Source organism: Salmo salar, chromosome ssa14, assembly GCF_905237065.1.
Source record: "Salmo salar chromosome ssa14, Ssal_v3.1, whole genome shotgun sequence".
NCBI lineage: Eukaryota > Metazoa > Chordata > Actinopteri > Salmoniformes > Salmonidae > Salmo > Salmo salar.
This window is the reverse complement of record NC_059455.1, coordinates 46,593,151-46,614,006: the sequence shown is the minus strand read 5'-3', so window position 1 is coordinate 46,614,006 and position 20,856 is coordinate 46,593,151. Positions and strand designations below refer to the sequence as shown.

The 20,856-nt window shown below is 43.2% G+C and overlaps 1 protein-coding gene across 5 annotated transcripts in view; it reads right to left on the bottom strand.

The window, feature by feature from the left end:
* Positions 1-20,243, bottom strand: part of LOC106569808 (1-phosphatidylinositol 4,5-bisphosphate phosphodiesterase delta-1-like) — a 36,221-nt gene extending 15,978 nt beyond the window's left edge. For 2 of the 5 annotated variants that reach the window (XM_014141434.2, XM_045694481.1), the window contains exons 1-4: positions 14,647-14,937; positions 8,274-8,432; positions 1,546-1,652; positions 804-925 (exon numbers count right to left, since the gene is read on the bottom strand). In XM_014141434.2, the coding sequence (XP_013996909.1) occupies positions 804-925; positions 1,546-1,652; positions 8,274-8,432; positions 14,647-14,746 (488 nt within the window). In that variant the 5' untranslated portion in view covers positions 14,747-14,937. Of the gene's footprint in view, positions 1-803; positions 926-1,545; positions 1,653-1,981; positions 2,084-2,234; positions 2,942-8,273; positions 8,433-14,646; positions 14,938-19,894 lie in introns of those variants that run through there. The other 3 variants (XM_045694478.1, XM_045694480.1, XM_045694479.1) reach the window with 3 other exon arrangements.
* Between the last annotated feature and the right edge of the window lie 613 nt (positions 20,244-20,856).

Below are 20,856 nucleotides of genomic sequence, written 5' to 3'. Positions count from 1 at the left end.
TAATTTCCTCTGTGTTTTCCTAGGAATTTAGCATTATCTGTGTTGGTCTTGCCAACCCTCCATTGGCTCACCTCTGAAAAGTCTTGGTTAAATCATCTAGGTCTGATATCTGATTGTTGATTAACTTTACAGTAAAGCTATTGATCAACAACTCAGATGCTCATTAAAAGGTCTTCATTGTTCTTTCTCTTATTTGTTCCTGACCTGCTGTGGTGAGATACTCTCTCTCTCTCTTGTCTCTCTCTCTCTCTCGCTCCATCCCATGGACTTTTGGGGCATGACCTTTCAGGCTATGATCTCTCTCTCTCTCTCTGACCATGCTTATAATAATGCCTTGTAATGCTTGTTAATGCTTTGCAACTTGTATTTAGAAGTCCATTCTCAGACATTTTTTCACTGCCTACTACTGTAACTCAAACATAGTCTCTAGCAGATTGCAATTTATCAGATAAAACGTTTGGTTGTGTATGTGATGTGTATATATAATATACTGAATATTCACTATCAAATATTACTGCCCATTACAATATTGATTCAGTCATTTCAAATGAATAGGAGTTACTCAAAAACAAATGGTTAGTAACTAAAGTATACTTACCCTAATCACCACGAGGCTGTTATGACCATAGAAATAGAATCGATAGAACGGACCTCCCCATTCAAGTCAATGATGTCATAATGATGGGACTGGCGACCGTTGTACTCATGAGTTTACCAGTCAAATTGCCAGAGTTAGAGGTTCCAAGGCCTTTCTATAGATTCTGGTTCCCATGGTTCTGACTCTATATCTGTGAAAAGGATACTGCTCTATCTTCTGCTGACTGTTAAGGTTCTCCATGTTAGACATGATCTTCCCCAGGCTGGTGACCCACTGCTTGGCCTCCTCCTCAGAGCTGGCCATCAGGTCCAGGTTCTTTCTTCTGCCCTTAAAAATAATGGAAGGGGTACAAATGCAACTATGATGTAAATGTGATCGTGTTAATACAATGCTGTACCTAATCTCAGAAACCCAGCACTACAATCTTGTGTAAATGTGTCAGATGATCCATTAGGTTTTGGGGTTTGCTCTTTGTAAAGATATTAACGCGACAAGAGAAGTCTCCAATCCCCCCTAAACAGAAACTCTCAGCCAAAGCATGGCCAAATATCCCTTCCCCTTCTGACAGTCGAAATATGCTAACACCAGAGAAATCATGATTTGTCCAAATGATTAGTGCTGAACAAATCTGGTTAGTTCCTCGTTAGTTGCCGCATCCCACGGTCTGTTGACGGATGCTTCTATACCACCCTATGTTCACGAGAGATTATGCTGTACCTAATCTCTGCTTGACCTCCACCCACTGCCATCTCTGCCTGACCTCCACCCACTGTAATCTCTGCTTGACCTTCACCCACTGCCATCTCTGCCTGACCTCCTCCCACTGTCATCTCTGCTTGACCTCCACCCACTGCCATCTCTGTAATATTGTAAAATGAAATAAAGCCTGACTGAAATTCCATTGAATACACTGCAAATTGAGTTGTTTAAAAAATATATAAAAGAACCTTGAAGATTATGGAGAAACATCTCCCCTCCACCTGCTCCTCTGTGTTCTTCCTCAGACCCTCCGATTGACGGCCAGCACGCACCGCCGAGATGTCCTTAATGGAAACTGGAGAGGAGAGGAGAGGAGAGGAGAGGAGAGGAGAGGAGAGGAGAGGAGAGGAGAGGAGAGGAGAGGAGAGGAAAGGAGAGGAGAGGAGAGGAAAGGAGAGGGAGGGAGGGAGGGAGGGAGGGAGGGAGGGAGGGAGGGAGGGAGGGAGGGAGGGAGGGAGGGAGGGAGGGAGGGAGGGAGGGAGGGAGGGAGGGAGGGAGGTTATTGTCTACAACAGGATCGCTCAGACTATATTGTAAAGCAACTTTGAATACCAAAGAACCAGTGTTGAATACCAAAGAACCAGTGTTGCTCAACCCAATCCAATCTTGACTACTGCAACTCACTACTCTCCGGCATCAACTCAAGCTCCCTCCATAAGCTGCCAATGGTTCAGAACTCTGCAGCCCGACTCCTCACCCACATTAAGTCCTGGCAGCACATCACCCCTGTCAAATTAAATCAAATTGTATTTGTCACATGCGCCAAATACAACAGGTATAGATTTTACCGTGAAATTGCCCAGTCCTCCCCCAGCAGTGATTACAAGATCCTCTTTCTGATGTACAAAGCCCTTCACCACCTTGCCCCACCCCTTACCTCTCTTCTCCACTACCAACCCACACGCACACTCCATTCCACCACAGCAGGCCACCTTGTCATCCTCAGGATGAATCTCCAGAGTTTCAGCGACAGGGCCTTCTCCGGGGTTGGTCCAGAGTTTCAGCGACAGGGCCTTCTCCGGGTGTTTGCTCCAGAATTTCAGCGACAGGGCCTTTTCCAGGGTTGCTCCAGAGCTTCAGCGACAGGGCCTTCTCCGGGGTTGCTCCAGAGTTTCAGCGACAGGGCCTTCTCCAGGGTTGCTCCAGAGTTTCAGCGGCAGGGCCTTCTCCGGGGTTGCTCCAGAGTTTCAGCGGCAGGGCCTTCTCCAGGGTTGCTCCAGAGTTTCAGCGACAGGGCCTTCTCCAGGGTTGCTCCAGAGTTTCAGCGACAGGGCCTTCTCCAGGGTTGCTCCAGAGTTTCAGCGGCAGGGCCTTCTCCAGGGTTGCTCCAGAGTTTCAGCGACAGGGCCTTCTCCAGGGTTGCTCCAGAATTTCAGCGACAGGGCCTTCTCCGGGGTTGGTCCAGAGTTTCAGCGACAGGGCCTTCTCCGGGTGTTTGCTCCAGAATTTCAGCGACAGGGCCTTTTCCAGGGTTGCTCCAGAGCTTCAGCGACAGGGCCTTCTCCGGGGTTGCTCCAGAGTTTCAGCGACAGGGCCTTCTCCAGGGTTGCTCCAGAGTTTCAGCGACAGGGCCTTCTCCAGGGTTGCTCCAGAGTTTCAGCGACAGGGCCTTCTCCAGGGTTGATCCTAGGCCCTGGAACTCCCTCCCTCATCTTTCTGTCCCCCCTAAAGCTCTACCTCTTTGACAAGCCCCCCCCCCACACACACACAAGCAATGCAATACACTATAAAGACTCTCCTCTCTCCACCATACTGAGCACCACCTAATCTAAACCCTTAACCTACCCCTTACCCTACACCGGGTTTGTATCCTAACCCCAATCCCGCCTCTTACCCTAAACTGGGTTTGTATCCTAATCCCAACCCTCTCCTCTACATACACTGATACATCACACTCTTTCCCTTCCTTGACCCACCCCTCTCTTTTTTCATGTTTTGATAGTCTGATGTTGTTTTGTTTTGACTACTGTTTGTATTTTATTCATTTTATTTTACTTTGGGTCTATTAAAAAGCACTCCATAAGTCCCATGTATTATTATTATTAAAGCACTCACAGAGAAAAAGAGAGATGAAAGATAATTTAAATAAACAGGAAGCCACATAGGAAACATGCAAAAGACAGTTAAGGTTTGGCGTTCCCTAGAACCAGGAATTACATTATACTAGTCCTGCGTTGATTGACTACTACTAGGGGAAGTTTTTTTGTGTACTTTGGATACTAAATTGGCTGAGGCTTTTGTTTCCGTAGTCTTCTGTGTATGTTCTTCATTCAAGTGAACTTTGCTTTGTGTCATAAAATATAATAGACTATAAAAATACTCATAAACCAGCTCTGGAAATTTCCACTCAAGATTACAGAATTGACAAAAAAACAAAAACAACACATCATTTCAAAAGTATATAAAAGATAAAATACAAAAAAAAAAAAGATTTAGACCCTTGAAACCCCTTATTAAAAACGACAAACAAAATGCCTTCAAATTCTTTCTTTATCTCCTTTTTTGGGAAAAAAACAGCGTATCCAATGAAAACACTAATTTCTCTTTGACTTAGAGACATGTCCGTGCTAAGAGAGACTAAGAAAGCCATAAACTCATACCACCATAGTTATTATCAAACTCTCTGTGTTAACAGACTTTTATGGTCTGTGAACCTAAAGATTTAACCCATAAAAAGGTGACATCATGAAGCTGAATGAAATATCAAATCATGTCAAGTACATATAGTATATGTATTTAATTCTAGCGGCCTAAATAAAATAAATAAAAAACTATCCACATTTTTTATTTATCTAAATGAATACCAGATTAGATACCTGTACATATTGCAGTGATTACCATATCAGAAAAATATAATAGTCATTTTAAGATTTTTATCTGAGAGATCTACTGAGTGTAAAGGTAGAGGATACTGGTGTTGTTGGAGGTAGACGATGCTGGTGCTGGATTCTAAAACATTCCCTACCCTAACCACTCCTGTAGATCTGAGAGGACTAGATTTTATTTTACTTATATTTAACTAGGCAAATCAGGTAAGGACAAATTCTTATTTACAATGACGGCTTACCCCGGCCAAACCCTAACCCGGGTGACGCTGGGCCAATTGTGTGCCGCCATATGGGACTCCCAATCACGGCAGGTTGTGATACAGCCTGGAATTGAACGAGGGTCTGTAGTGACGCCTCCAGCACTGAGATGCAGTGCCTTAGACCGCTGCACCACTCGGGAGATAGGTTTCACCTTAAGGTAATTGCAGGGCCTGTGTGTGGAATGGGCTTGGTCAATCCCCCAGCTCTTCTGATACAGTAAGTCAGTCGTAGATGAGGCCATTTACAGATAGTTAGCCTTCCTGAGAACTACCTGAGAACTACCTCAGCCTCAGGGCTCAGCGAGATAAGGACCTACCTGGCTGCCACAGGTGTGGCTATGATACAGACAATGGCACTGCATCACTGGTGCACCGACTAATTGACCATCTCTGCCTCTAGCCGTAGTACGACTCCCATGTTCACAAGCAGGGGTTAAATGGGGGGGTGGTAGGGTTAGAAAGTAATAAAGGAAAATATTTTTTTTTTAATATATATATATATGTATGTATGTATGTATGTATGTATGTATGTATGTATGTATGTACAGTACAAGTCAAAAGTTTGGACACAACTACTCATTCCAGGGTTTTTCTTTATTTTTACTATTTTCTACATCGTAGAATAATAGTAAAGACATTTAAACTATGAAATAACAGATATGGAATCATGTAGTAACCAAAAAGGTATATATTTTATATCTGAGATTCTTCAAGGTAGCCACCCTCTGCATTGATGACAGCTTTGCACACTCTTGGCATTCTCACAACCAGCTTCATGAGGTAGTCACCTGGAATGCATTTCAATTAACTTCTCATAGATGGTGGCAGTATTGAGTAGCTTGGATGACTGACGTGCCCAGAGTAAACTGCCTGCTACTCACTCCCAGAAACTAAGATATGCATATTATTAGTAGATTTGGATAGAAAAAAACTCTGAAGTTTCTAAAACCGTTTGAATGATGTCTGTGAGTATAACAGAACTCATATGGCAGGCAAAAACTGGAGAAAAAATCCAAACAGGAAGTGGTTTGTAGTTTTTCAAGTGATTGCCTATGCAAACTACAGTGTCTGTGGGGTCATTTTGCACTTCCTAAGGCTTCCACTAGATGTCAACAGTCTTTAGAACCTTGTTTGAGGCTTCTACTGTGAAGTGAGTGAGAATAAGAGCTCATTGAGAGGACTGCCAGCAGGGCATGAGCCTCAGCCATGCGCGCTCACGTGAGAGGTAGCTCAGTTCCATTGCATTTCTGAAGACAAAGGATTTCTCCGGTTGAAATTTGAGATAAAAACATCCTAAAGATTGATTCTGTACATCGTTTGACATATTTCTATGAACTGTAATGGAATTTGAGTTTTCGTCTGACCTGCGCGTCGTGAATTTGGATTTGTGAACTGAAGGCGCGAACAAAAAGGAGGTATTTGGACATAAAGGATGGACTTTATCGAACAAAACAAACATTTATTGTGGAACTGGGATTCCTGGGAGTGCATTCTGATGAAGATCATCAAAGGTAAGTGAATATTTATAATGCTATTTCTGACTATTGTTGACTCCAACATGGCGGATATATTGTATGGAATGTTTTTGTGTCTGAGCGCCGTACTCAGATTATTGCATGGTCTGCTTTTTTGGTAAAGCTTTTTTGAAATCTAACACAGCGGTTGCATTAAGGAGAAGTTTATCTAAAGTTCCATGTATAACACTTGTATTATCATCAACATTTATGATGAGTATTTCTGTAAATTGATGTGGCTCTCTGCAAAAGCACCGGATGTTTTGGAGGCAAAATATTACTGAACATAACGCGCCAATGTGAACTGAGATTTTTGGATATAAATATGAACTTTATCGAACAAAACATACATGTATTGTGTAACATGAAGTCCTATGAGTGTTATCTGATGAAGATCATCAAAGGTTAGTGATTCATTTTATCTCTATTTCTGCTTTTTGTGACTCCTCTCTTTGGCTGGAAAATGGCTGTGTTTTTTTGTGTATAGGCGCTGACCTAACATAATCATATGGTATGCTTTCGCCGTAAAGCCTTTTTGAAATCAGACACTGTGGCTGGATTAACAAGAAGTAAAGCTTTAAAATGGTGTATAATACTTGTATGTTTGAGGAATTTTAATTATGAGATTTTTGTTGTTTTGAATTTGGCGGAATGCACTTTCCCTGGCTGTTGTCATATCGATCCCGCTAACGGGATTCCAGCCATAAGAAGTTTTAACAATTTGTGGAATTTATTTTGTTCGTAATGTAATGTGTTTGAGCCAATCAGTTGTGTTGTGACAAGGTAGGGGTGGTATACAGAAGATAGCCCTATTTGGTAAAAGACCAAGTCCATATTATGTCAAGAACAGCTCAATTAAGCAAAGAGAAACAACAGTCCATCATTACTTTAAGACATGCAGGTCAGTCAATACGGAACATTTCAAGAACTTTGAAAGTTTCTTCAACTGCAGTCGCAAAAACCATCAAGCGCTATGATGAAACTGGCTCTCATGAGGACCGCTACAGGAAAGGAAGACGCAGAGTTATCTCTCTGAGGAAAGTTCATTAGAGTTAACTGCACCTCAGATTGTAGCCCAAATAAATGCTTCGCAGAGTTCAAGTAATAGACATATCACAACATCAACTGTTCAGAGGAGACTGCGTGAATCAGGCCTTCATGGTCGAATTGCTGCAAAGAAACCACTACTAAAGGACACCAATAAGAAGAAGAGACTTGCCTGGGCCAAGAAACTCGGGCAATGGACATTAGACTGGTGGAAATCTGTCCTTTGGTCTGTTGAGTCCAAAACCACTGTTGTGTGGTTCCCATCGTGAAGCATGGAGGAGGAGTGTGATGCTGTGGGGGTGCTTAGCTGGTGACACTGTCAGTGATTTATTTAGAATTCAAGACACACTTAACCAGCATGGCAACCACAGCATTCTTCAGCAATACGCCGTCCCATCCGGTTTGCGCTTAGTGGGACTATCATTTGTTTTTCAACAGGACAATGACCCAACACACCTCCAGGCTGTGTAAGGGCAATTTAACCAAGAAGGAGAGCGATGGAGTGCTGCATCAGATGACCTGGCCTCCACAATCACCTGACCTCAACCCAATTGAGATGGTTTGGGATGAGTTGGACCGCAGAGTGAAGGAAAAGCAGCCAACAAGTGCTCAGCATATGTGGGAACTCCTTCAAGACTGTTGGAAAAGCAGTCCAGGGAAAGCTGGTTGAGAGAATGCCAAGAGTGTGCAAAGCTTTCATCAAGGCAAAGGGTGGCTACTTTGAAGAATCTAAAATGTATTTTGATTTGTTAAACACTTTTTTGGTTACTACATGATTCCATATGTTTTATTTCATAGTTTTGATGTCTTCACTATTATTCTACAATGTAGAAAATAGTCAAATTAAAGAAAAACCCTTGAATGAATAGGTGTGTCCAAAATTTTGACTGGTACTGTATATGTGTGTATGTATGTATATGTGTATATATATATATTTGCAAAAAATAGATATGGAGGATTGGAAGTGATGCAGACAATTACATTGATGGAAGCTACAATCTATCTGCAATATTAAAGCTGATCTACCCCCCCCCCTAAGTGTAGATCTAAGTGTGTCCCCTGAGATTAAACCCCCGTTTATTAACCTCCTAAATCCACCCCATCTCCCAATGGACATCATAGAAGAACAGTGAAAACAGAACAGAGAGCCAACAAACTCCTATCCACCACACCCCAACACTAGAGAGACAGACGGTCGGAGAAATGGACAGTCATACACACATGTGGATGGATTGCCACCATGGTGGTTTTCACGGACAGCACTCACAGGTCTGGTTGGACTTGAAGGTCTTCTTGGACTCGTGCCACATGGTCTGGCAGTCCTCCTGTAGCTTGTAGAAGCGGGTCTTCTTCCAGGAGGAAGATCTCACCTTCAGAAGGTCTCCACCCACCAGCAGGAACTGGAGGTCTGTGTTCCCCTCCATACCTGAGGACGGGAGAGACAGTGTCAGGAGGACAGTAGCTACTGTATAGGCAATAAAGGCAGGTTATTATTGGAGGTTCACGTCTCCCTCAGGATGGAAAGATATAAAATACAGACTATGAAGACAATAAAGTGATACTGTAAGAAGAAGACTTAGCTGGATCAATAAAAAATGAATAAATAATGTAGCCTATAAGGGACAGATCGAAATGTACTGGGTGAGAGGGGTGGTCCAAAATGAGGGAAGGTTGGCCACAGAGGAGGGTAGTGTGTTTTCTATTGGCCACAGGGGAGGGTAGTGTATTTTCTATTGGCCACAGGGGAGGGAGGGTGTTTTTTATTGGTCACAGGGGAGGGGAGGGTGATTTTTATTGGCCACAGGGGAGGGGAGGGTGATTTTTATTGGCCACAGGGGAGGGGAGAGTGGTTTTTATTGGCCACAGGGGAGGGGAGGGTGTTTTTTATTGGCCACAGGGGAGGGGAGGGTGGTTTTTATTGGCCACAGGGGAGGGGAGGGTGGTTTTTATTGGCCACAGGGGAGGGAGGGTGGTTTTATTGGCCACAGGGGAGGGTGGTTTTTATTGGCCACAGGGGAGGGAGGGTGTTTTTCATTGGCCACAGGGGAGGGGAAGGTGTTTCTATTGGCCACAGGGGAGGGAGGGTGTTTTTCATTGGCCACAGGGGAGGGAGGGTGGTTTTTATTGGCCACAGGGGAGGGGAGGGTGGTTTTTATTGGCCACAGGGGAGGGAGGGGAGGGTGTTTTTTATTGGCCACAGGGGAGGGAGGGTGGTTTTTATTGGCCACAGGGGAGGGTGGTTTTTATTGTCCACAGGGGAGGGTGGTTTTTATTGGCCACAGAGGGGAGGGTGGTTTTTATTGGCCACAGAGGGGAGGGTGGTTTTTATTGGCCACAGAGGGGAGGGTGGTTTTTATTGGCGACAGGGGAGGGAGGGTGGTTTTTATTAGCCACAGGGGAGGGGAGGTGGTTTTTATTGGCCACAGGGGAGGGTGTTTTTATTGGCCACAGGGGAGGGAAGGTGTTTTTTATTGGCGACAGGGGAGGGGAAGGTGGTTTTTATTGGCCACATGGGAGGGGAAGGTGGTTTTATTGGCCACAGGGGAGGGGAGGGTGGTTTTATTGGCCACAGGGGAGGGAAGGTGGTTTTTATTGGCCACAGGGGAGGGGAGGGTGGTTTTTATTGGCCACAGGGGAGGGAGGGTGTTTTTATTGGCCACAGGGGAGGGAGGGTGTTTTTATTGGCCACAGGGGAGGGGAAGGTGGTTTTTATTGGCCACAGGGGAGGGAGGGTGTTTTTATTGGCCACAGGGGAGGGAGGGTGTTTTTATTGGCCACAGGGGAGGGAGGGTGTTTTTATTGGCCACAGGGGAGGGAGGGTGTTTTTATTGGCCACAGGGGAGGGGAAGGTGGTTTTTATTGGCCACAGGGGAGGGGAGGGTGGTTTTTATTTTGATCAAACATAAATGTTCACGTTCAAATGCCTCTCCTGTGAAGTAGTTACGTGCGAGATACGCTTAGTTTCCTAAATGAGGCTGAATGAACTGTTTTGCTGCCAGACAAGGCTCTGCTGATAGCCAGGTGTAGCAGTGGTAAGGTGTTGGCACTGCTGTTGGAACAGCTTTATGTAGGCCCTAACAGTTTGTGGGCACCGTTTGTCACCGTTACAGTGCAATTAATGTATTGTTTAGTGTTGTGTAGTGGCTTTGCTGGCATGCATCACACTTTTTTTTTTCGCCCCACCAAGATGTACATGCTATAATCGTCACTGCATGTTTCTAATTTTGACAAAGTTGTTTTCATTTCAAGTTAAAGCGTACTGTTAACTAGCTAGCTAACGTTAGCTAGCTGGCTGGCTCGCTAGCTAATGTTATGTGTATGATCTCATTATTCGTAAAGCACTTAGTGGTGTAAAGCACTTAAGTAAAAATACTTTTAATTACTACTTAAGTTGTTTTTTGGGGTATCTGTACTTTACTTTACTATTTATATTTTTTTACTTTTACTTTTACTCCACTACATTCCTAAAGAAAATAATGTACTTTTTACTCCATACATTTTCCCTGAAACCCAAAGGTACTCGTTATATTTTGAATGCTTAGCAGGATAGGAAAATTGTCTAATTCACACACTTATTAAGAGAACATCTCTGGTCATCCCTACTGCCTCTGATCTGGCTGTCAGGGCTTTCTTCGTCTTCTGACGATATAACGAAATCATCGTCGGAAAAGGTAGACCAATACGCAGCAGGTATGTGATTGTTCATTTTGAACATTTATTCACTTCAAAACGAATACAAAACAACAAACAAGAAAACGAACGATTCACTGACAGTCTGCAAGGCACAAGGCTAACACAGAACAATCACCCACAAAAGCAAACAAACACACCCTACTATATGGGACTCTCAATCAAAGGCAGATAGACAACACCTGCCTTCAACTGAGAGTCCCAACCCCAATTAATCAAACATAGACATACACTCACTAGACTCCACATAGAAATACCTAAACATAAACCAAAACCCGGAATTACTAAATCAAACACCCTTTTTACAAAACACACCACCCTGAACCACATAAAACAAATACCCTCTGCCACGTCCTGACCAAACTACAATACTAATTAACCTTTATACTGGCCAGGATGTGACACTGGCAGTAAACACAAATGCTTTGTTTGTAAATGATGTCTGAGTGTTGAACTGTGCCCATGGCTATCCGTAAATAAATAAAAAATACAAAATTGTGTCATCTGATTTGCTTAATATAAGAAATTGTGAGGATCAACACTGGGAGATGAGAAACAAGTACAGGGAGTGATCATTTAATGGACAAGAAACAAACAAGGACAGCATCTGGACAGGGGAAAACATAACACCATCAATGCTGACACGGGGAACAAACTGAGGAACAGACAGATATTGAAGGGGAAATCAACAAAGTGAAGGGCTCCAGGTGAGTCCAATATTGCGCTGATCCGCGTAATGATGGTGTAACGTCTACTTCCAACTCACACACTCGAACAAGGTAGATCCCCTGAATGCAGCTCACTCTCCAGATCCCTATCACCTGAATTCTGATCACCTGTTCACACTCCTGTATGTCATTATCACACACTATTTAGTTCAATTCTTTGCACCCCATCATTGTGAGGTATTGTTTGCTTTGTGACACACTTCTATTCAGAGATCTGTTTTTCCTGTAATTTAATCCTCCTGTGTATGATAGGTTTTGGCCTGCCTCACTAACGACGCCTTTTGCCTATTCCCTGCCTGTACTTTAGCCTATCGGATTTCCTGTTATCAACCTATTGCCTGATCTCCCGGACGACGTTACTTGCCTTGTCCCTGCCTGTACTGTTGCCTTTTTGGAGTCCCTGTGTATGACCTTCTGCCTGCCCCTGGACCCAGCTACCAGCCTCCTCCTGTGGTCATTTACAAATAAACACCTGCTGCTCCCTGCGCTTGAAACCAGCTATCTGTCTCCCATCGTGTTCATTACAAATGGTGACAGGTGTGCGTAATGATGGGCAGCCTGAGAGGGAACGGGAGCAGGCGTGACAGAAATGTTAAATGATTTATAGTTCTACTTTTTGATACATTTAAAACCAAATACTTTTATTAAAGTAGTATTTACTGGATGACTTTCTCTTCTACTTGAGTCCTTTTCTTTTAAGGTATCTTTACTTTTATTCAAGTATGAAAATTGGGTACTTTTTCCACCACTGCTATTTGCTTGGCTAGTTATAGCCTAATGTTAGCTAACTAACATTGAACCTGGTTGGTTAGCTACCTGCAGATTCATGCAGGGTAGTATTCTCGTGAGTTGGGATTATGGTTCATTGTTTAAATAGCTAGCTAGCTACATGTCTTAACAAAAAACGCTATGCAGGTATCCATTTCAATAGAAAGTCACTACGACAACTGTTGTTAGACATAGCTGGTAAATTCGCTCTGGCTATCTACTCCGATTTCAGACCACGGGTAAGATAGTCTAGCTAGCTACATTATCAGATATTACACGTTTCTAATTTTGACATAAAGTATTTTCATTTCAAGTGAATGTGTACTGTTAGCTAGCTAGCTGAATGGGTGTAGACAAAGAAGAGCTCTCCAGTAGGTACCAAAACTAAAAGGCCATTTTCTCAAAAGTTAAGTTACAAGTTTATCAACTTTCAAAGCAGAAATATTTTCCCATTGTTCCTCAAATGCAGTGTATGATATACCATTTTGTAGCTCTGCGTCTCTGCTTTTATCCAACTTTAAAAAAAAAACAATTTCAAATTTTGCTACATAAGACTGAATCAAGGCGGTCGGTCACATATGTATTTTTTTTCTACTGACAAATCAAATCCATCCATCAATCAATCCAAACTGTGCAGCGACCAATTGATGAATGGAAAGAGGCATCTGTTACAGAACACCAAAATGTTTAATGAAATTCTGAGATTGTCAAGACAAGCCTTTGATATTGGTAGGGAGGGTGGTATTTTCTGTTTGTCAACATTGATATAGTCTGTTTATTGTGGTGTTGAAAACACAAACCATGATTTTGAAGTGCCTTAAGCCGCTATGCTTTGTTTATTGGTTGTGTGGTGCATTGGCATAGTAACCTGTTGGTGGAGAATTCGTTGCATATATTTTATATAATTATAAATAAGGCATCAACATTTTGAAAATCTGATTTCCCCCTAGCTGATCATTGTCTGCAGCCGGCTCTGATTGTAGAGTAATGAAACAGGCAGGGAGAGTGAGCTTGTCTGTGGTGGTCGGTGAACCCTTAACCTTCTGGCCCTTAGCCCCGTGTGGCATCGACTGTGCCACAAAAGCATGCTGAAGTGGCAAAGTCATTATATAAACGTTTATAAACATTGCTGGGGCAGCAGGTAGCCTAGTGGTTAGAGCATTGGGCCAGTAACCGAAAGGTTGCTAGATCGAATTCCCAAGCTGACAAGGTAAAAATCTGTTGTTCTGCCCCTGAACAAGGACGTTAACCCACTGTTCCTAGGCCATCATTGTAAATAAGAATTTGTTCATAACTGACTTGCCTAGTTAAATAAACACAAGGTTGCCATAGTTATTTTGGTCGTAAACATTATTTTGGGTTAATTCTATACAGTACAAGGGGAGGGTCATGTGATAATATTTATTGTTGGGGAAGGGGGGGCATTTTTATTCATGACACCTTGAGTTGGACCAATGACTGTATGGAAGCAGTAACCTAATTCAAAATGGTTATAGTGAGCTTCCAGTGATCAGATCTTCACGATTTTAGTTGTTTAGGTTACTCCACATCATGCCCCCAGACACACCAAGTTTAACTAAATAGATATAATTGTCACTGAAGTTGACAGTTTTGTATTCCGTAATAACCACATGGAAGTAAAAACTATCTGGGGCACTTTATAATAACTCCACGAAATAAAGCATTTGTCATGTATTATTCATTTACTCCAACCATGTGTAATATAGGTGCTTATAAACCATGTACTAATCATTAGTTATTAAGCATTTTGTGTGGCCTCATCAAAAGTGTGAGCTATATAATCTTTATAAATACTGTAGCGACCCTGGTGTATAATCGCGGGAATCGACTTCCGCCACTTGAGCTTGTTTTTATAATGTATTATTAAACAGTAACATGCGAAACAGAAACATAACAGCCTGGGGGAATCCGTTACAAAAAATTATAGGAGAAAAAAACAAAAAAAACACAAATCTTGCTTCAGTGTAATGAAACAGGTAGGGATTGCGGCCCGAGCGCTCAACCATCTGGCCCATAGCCCCGCGTAAATCGGCTGTGCCACAAAACCATGTTTCAGTGGCAGAATCGATATCCGCACATATACACCAGGCTCGCTACAATACTATATAACTGTAGGGAGTATGGAAAGAGTGCTATTGAATTTAGATAGTGTAGGGATAGTACTTTTGAATGTTAGATACTCTGAGCCTTTTTACGTTTGTGGTAAATGATAGAAAGACTTAAAAAGGTGTCAATATTGAAAGTCATGCCAGCTGATCCCAGGTACTACTACTTCCATACAGTCATTGGAAGTGCTATGCCTATTAGGTGACCTGGTGATCATGTGTCGCAGTATATATTGGCTACAGTCGCAGGTACAAACAGCTGTCAAATAGTTGACACAACATCTTACAATTTCACAGGTGTTCCCGTGGGTTAGATAAGTAAACTTACCCAACAGTTTCACATTTAAACGAGTAACCTTATTGCTTTTTTCATTATGAAGTAATTCCTCGGATTTGGTGCGTTTAGGTTGCCTTTGTATGCATTGCATTGTGACGCAAATTCCTTACATATAGTATCCGTTGTTACAAATAGTATCCGTTGTTACAAAACAAAAGTGTCTTGTCAGCGAGAATACGTTTTGAAAGGATCTTTCTTAAAGGGCGTGTACTGCTTACTCAAAGGTAAAAGTTCACTAATCATTTTACAGTCAACTCCACTCCTCAGTAAAGCGATAGGCAAGAGCTGGTTACCGTAAGGAGTAAGCATCTGTTACGTGTTTTCGCGTTTTCACTGCGTGTACAGTACACTAGAATAAAATATTAAAAAATCACAATTTAAAAATGCCACTGTGTTACTGTCCTGATACTGGCTGCATATGCTATTAGATGATTATGCTCGGTTTAAATCAGTATAATTTTAACCCAAGTGTCGTGACATATACTAGTATACTAAGTAGCCCTATGCCATCATTCATAACATAAATACAAAATAAAATATCCAAATGTAAATGTTTATGATCAATATCATGAATGATGGCGAACTATTTATAGGAGTCATACTATAAGAGATGGCATCTGTCAAATGTGATTATTTTCATTATGGATAGCCTGTCTACCTTCCCTTACTTTGCCTGAGACAGCTGTACTTGGATGATATTGATAATAAGACTAGGTTGCCCTCTTGTGGTGAGATTGTAGAAGACATTGTGCGCAGGGCCCGTTCCAGGCATAAACGGACTCAGTTGGGTCTCAATTTAAAGGAGTTAGAAGAATTGCAGCACTAAAATGTTTTGCCGCGAGGTGGGGGGGCCTCCCTACCAAATTTCACGTAGGGCCCCCCAAAAGGCTAGATTGTATGAAAAGGATATAACCGCCATCATTGCAGGGTATTTTGTCATCTCCTTACAGTTATGAAATGTCTTATTGTTTTGTTGTGCAAAATGACGTTATAACCCTGCCAGCAGCTACTGTAAACAACATACCATTGAATGGGGAGTATGGTGGGTATCATATTCAAACCAGAGAGTGAGCTACATAATGATTCAGACTGAGACAAACAAGAGTTAAGGTAGATATTTAGCAAGAAGAGGATTAGTTCACTTCACTCTCAACTGTCTGCCATTTCCTAGCTCAGCTGAATTCAAAATGGTCCACTAACCACTATCCTATAGCCACTATCCTATACTAGGAATGTGGCAAACGCACCATTTTTCTTAACGTTTAAACGGCCATTTTTTTTCTCTCGGTTTTCCGCTAAAACGATAAGAACAAATCATAAAATGTCACGTTAATTTACAATGAAGAACATATTATGTATGTTTGACCGCAGGAGCCGGAAAAATTAAGTTATCTACTTCCACCCCGTACAGACATAGAAAGCAGCTACAGTAACATGTCTATAGCCACAATTGATAACTTTTCAGACAATAATAATTTTAAAAAAAAAGTGCCGCTTCAGGTCTGTACCTTTTCAGACAGTAGAATTCTGCTCCGGCGTCAAAATGTTATGTATTTCTTCCCTGACAACAATAAACGTCGTCGATTGATGTGCTGCTATGTTGTTGTTTTTTAATGCAGTTTTATATTGTATGGTAGATCACGGTATTTGACAAACATTAAAGTACTTTTTTTAGAGGAGAGTGGTCTGCCCACAACAGTTTGAGATTATTTGATTGACAGTTCTGGTTGCCTAGTGACGGATTTTAGTCCCGCTTCATATAAAAGGCATTTCTTTACAGACAAGTTAAATGTTCGTTCATATCGCCAGACAAGGTTTCGTGTCGGCTTTTGAAAAACCGTAGTGTAGCCTACCCTAACAGACAATCAAACATACCGTAGCGGAGACGCTTTCAAGGGGCCACATCCCAATACGTCTGAAAAGCGTAATGATACAGGCTACCGGTAGCCTTCTGTAATTTCACATGAGGCCAAAACGAAGAGTAGGCTACCCCGTGATCACAACACTGGCCCTAAAAGACATTGGTGCCATGAATAGGCTAGGATATTCTACACGCAACAGACCGAAGACTGAACACACACTATAAAACCAATAAAACGATCCTACAGCTGCTATCCTATAGCCGCTGTCCTATAGCCCCTATCCTATAGCCGCTGTCCTATAGCCGCTATCCTATAGCCGCTGTCCTATAGCCCCTGTCCTATAGCCGCTGTCCTATAGCCGCTGTCCTATCCTTATATTTAGATAAGGCTATGGATACACCTATCCAATTCAGACCGTCAGAAGTGCCCAGTAGTAGGGGATCGGGGCTAGGGGTCAAACAGAAGTACCCAACAGTAGGGGCTAGGGGTCAAACAGAAGTACCCAACAGTAGGGGCTAGGGGTCAAACAGAAGTAACCAGCAGTAGGGGCTAGGGGTCAAACAGAAGTAACCAGCAGTAGGGGCTAGGGGTCAAACAGAAGTACCCAACAGTAGGGGCTAGGGGTCAAACAGAAGTACCCAACAGTAGGGGCTAGGGGTCAAACAGAACTAACCAGCAGTAGGGGTTAGGGGTCAAACAGAAGTACCCAACAGTAGGGGCTAGGGGTCAAACAGAGGTGCCCAGCAGTAGGGGCTAGGTATCAAACAGAGGTGCCCAGCAGTAGGGGTTAGGGGTCAAACAGAGGTGCCCAGCAGTAGGGGCTAGGGGTCAAACAGAGGTGCCCAGCAGTAGGGGTTAGGGGTCAAACAGAAGTACCCAACAGTAGGGGCTAGGGGTCAAACAGAAGTACCCAACAGTAGGGGTTAGGGGTCAAACAGAAGTACCCAACAGTAGGGGTTAGGTATCAAACAGAAGTACCCAACAGTAGGGGCTAGGGGTCAAACAGAACTAAGCAGCAGTAGGGGCTAGGGTCAAACAGAAGTATCCAACAGTAGGGGTTAGGGGTCAAACAGAGGTACCCAACAGTAGGGGTTAGGTATCAAACAGAAGTACCCAACAGTAGGGGCTAGGGGTCAAACAGAAGTAACCAGCAGTAGGGGTTAGGGGTCAAACAGAAGTACCCAACAGTAGGGGCTAGGGGTCAAACAGAGGTGCCCAGCAGTAGGGGTTAGGGGTCAAACAGAGGTGCCCAGCAGTAGGGGCTAGGGGTCAAACAGAGGTGCCCAGCAGTAGGGGTTAGGGGTCAAACAGAAGTACCCAACAGTAGGGGCTAGGGGTCAAACAGAAGTAACCAGCAGTAGGGGCTAGGGGTCAAAAAGAAGTACCCAACAGTAGGGGTTAGGGGTCAAACAGAAGTACCCAACAGTAGGGGTTAGGTATCAAACAGAAGTACCCAACAGTTGGGGCTAGGGGTCAAACAGAAGTACCCAACAGTAGGGGCTGAGGGTCAAACAAAGGTGCCCAGCAGTAGGGGCTAGGGGTCAAACAGAAGTACCCAACAGTAGGGGCTTGGGGTCAAACATAAGTAACCAGCAGTAGGGGCTAGGGGTCAAACAGAAGTAACCAGCAGTAGGGGTTAGGGGTCAAACAGAAGTAGCCAGCAGTAGGGGCTAGGGGTCAAACAGAGGTGCCCAGCAGTAGGGGATAGGGGTCAAACAGAAGTACCCAACAGTAGGGGCTAGGGGTCAAACAGAACTAAGCAGCAGTAGGGGCTAGGGTCAAACAGAAGTATCCAACAGTAGGGGTTAGGGGTCAAACAGAGGTACCCAACAGTAGGGGTTAGGTATCAAACAGAAGTACCCAACAGTAGGGGCTAGGGGTCAAACAGAAGTAACCAGCAGTAGGGGTTAGGGGTCAAACAGAAGTACCCAACAGTAGGGGCTAGGGGTCAAACAGAGGTGCCCAGCAGTAGGGGTTAGGGGTCAAACAGAGGTGCCCAGCAGTAGGGGCTAGGGGTCAAACAGAGGTGCCCAGCAGTAGGGGTTAGGGGTCAAACAGAAGTACCCAACAGTAGGGGCTAGGGGTCAAACAGAAGTAACCAGCAGTAGGGGCTAGGGGTCAAAAAGAAGTACCCAACAGTAGGGGTTAGGGGTCAAACAGAAGTACCCAACAGTAGGGGTTAGGTATCAAACAGAAGTACCCAACAGTTGGGGCTAGGGGTCAAACAGAAGTACCCAACAGTAGGGGCTGAGGGTCAAACAAAGGTGCCCAGCAGTAGGGGCTAGGGGTCAAACAGAAGTACCCAACAGTAGGGGCTTGGGGTCAAACATAAGTAACCAGCAGTAGGGGCTAGGGGTCAAACAGAAGTAACCAGCAGTAGGGGTTAGGGGTCAAACAGAAGTAGCCAGCAGTAGGGGCTAGGGGTCAAACAGAGGTGCCCAGCAGTAGGGGATAGGGGTCAAACAGAAGTACCCAGCAGTAGGGGCTGAGGGTCAAACAGAAGTGCCCAGTAGTAGGGGACAGGGGCTAAGGGTCCATGGACTGGATTGAATATAGGGCATAGAGTCTAGACGGTCCAGACGAAGGCCACACCTTTTGACTACAGGTGGAATGCAATTAAACCAAAACCTCAGACATATCTTTTTTCAAATCCAAGTGTACCCTCAGAGAAAAGTGTCATTAGTGTTGTTGAGTTGGGCAGTTGGTAAAGAATATGGGGGATGATGATGTTCACATTTCATACCCACCCCATGGAACTTATCCCCATGGAACTTATCCCCATGAAACTTATCCCCATGGAACTTATCCCCATGAAACTTATCCCCATGGAACTTATCCCCATGAAACTTATCCCCATGGAACTTATCCCCATGAAACTTATCCCCATGGAACTTATCCCCATGGAACTTATCCCCATGGAACTTATCCCCATGGAACTTATCCCCATGAAACTTATCCCCATGGAACATATGTATCTATTTGATTTAGATGAGAGCAGTAGGATTGACTGAGATACATACATACAGTGCATACATGCATATAGACTACTGAAGCTGGTTATTGAGAAATAATTGGTGTTGATTCATGTAGGTTATGCCTGTGTATTATATTACCCTATGAGTAACCATTATGACTACCAGCATAATAGCTTCCTGTAATTATACATCGTAAACTAATTGGAATGTTGTTGGTCAAGACCGTCACAATCAACAGTTGTACATTTAAATGAGTAAAACAACGAAAACAAATCAAAACAAATCAAATGTATCCTATTCATGTTGCTTCAGATGACAAAATGTAACCTTTTTTAAAATCGTCTAGATCAATAAATGTTTTGATTCATAATAAAACCAACACAAAGTTTCTGTAGCTTTTACCGTGTTTGCCGTTTATCCCATTTGTTTCCATTATGTGACATTTTCTTGTGCCTACGATAGTACCAGGGAAAGTTATCCGTCCTCTCTGTCCGTCCCCCGAAGGCCACTTTTTTTCACCCCCCACTCTCTGCCGTGTGCGTAGTTACGCATGCCTCGGATAGCCTAAAATCATTGTTTTTCTTATTCAAAGAGTACAATATAACATCCTCAAAAACATGAACAAAGTAAGGTTAGTTCTGAGGGGCAGTTACTTTTCTTGTGGAAGATTGAAATGCCGCTCCGCCCCGCCTGCTGTCAACGAGTGATGTCACTGGCATCATGGACCAGTTTTGGGTTACTCCTTACGATACCATTTTCGTGTGAAGTCAATGCTAAATGCATAACATACTTCAGAGTGACTTCATTGTGAACCGATTCTGTAGTATCGCCGTCCTATTTATATTCAGAATGTATCAATGTAGATGGATCAGTAAAAGAATAACTTTAAGTCAGCTGAGACATAGGTTGGGTTGGCCAGTCAGTGGTAACTGTAAATGTACTACTCAGAATATCACAGATGACAAATGATTGATAAATGATTCTCTGTTCCCAGAATCACTAACAATCTCTAAGACAAGTGCTGGCCCTCTGACCCCATTTCCAATGGGAATTATTGGAGGCTCATATTGAATGACTCGCGTTCTCTCACCAATCACAGACATCTTGACCTGAAAGAAGCCAGACCGGTCTCAAAGCATAACCTGAGGCTAATATCCTCCCTGGCTACAGTGGCTGGCAACCGTTTGAAAGAATGTTTAAACAATGGGAAAGGTGGAGCAGGTGACGGCCTAGTAAAGTATTTCAAAAGGATATACTTACTGCCTGTTGTTATTGTCCAGTTTAAAGAATAGAGGTTACATCTTTTGTCCAAACAGGATATATTTTAACCATTGGTATGTAATAATGTCATGTTTATTGGTCTG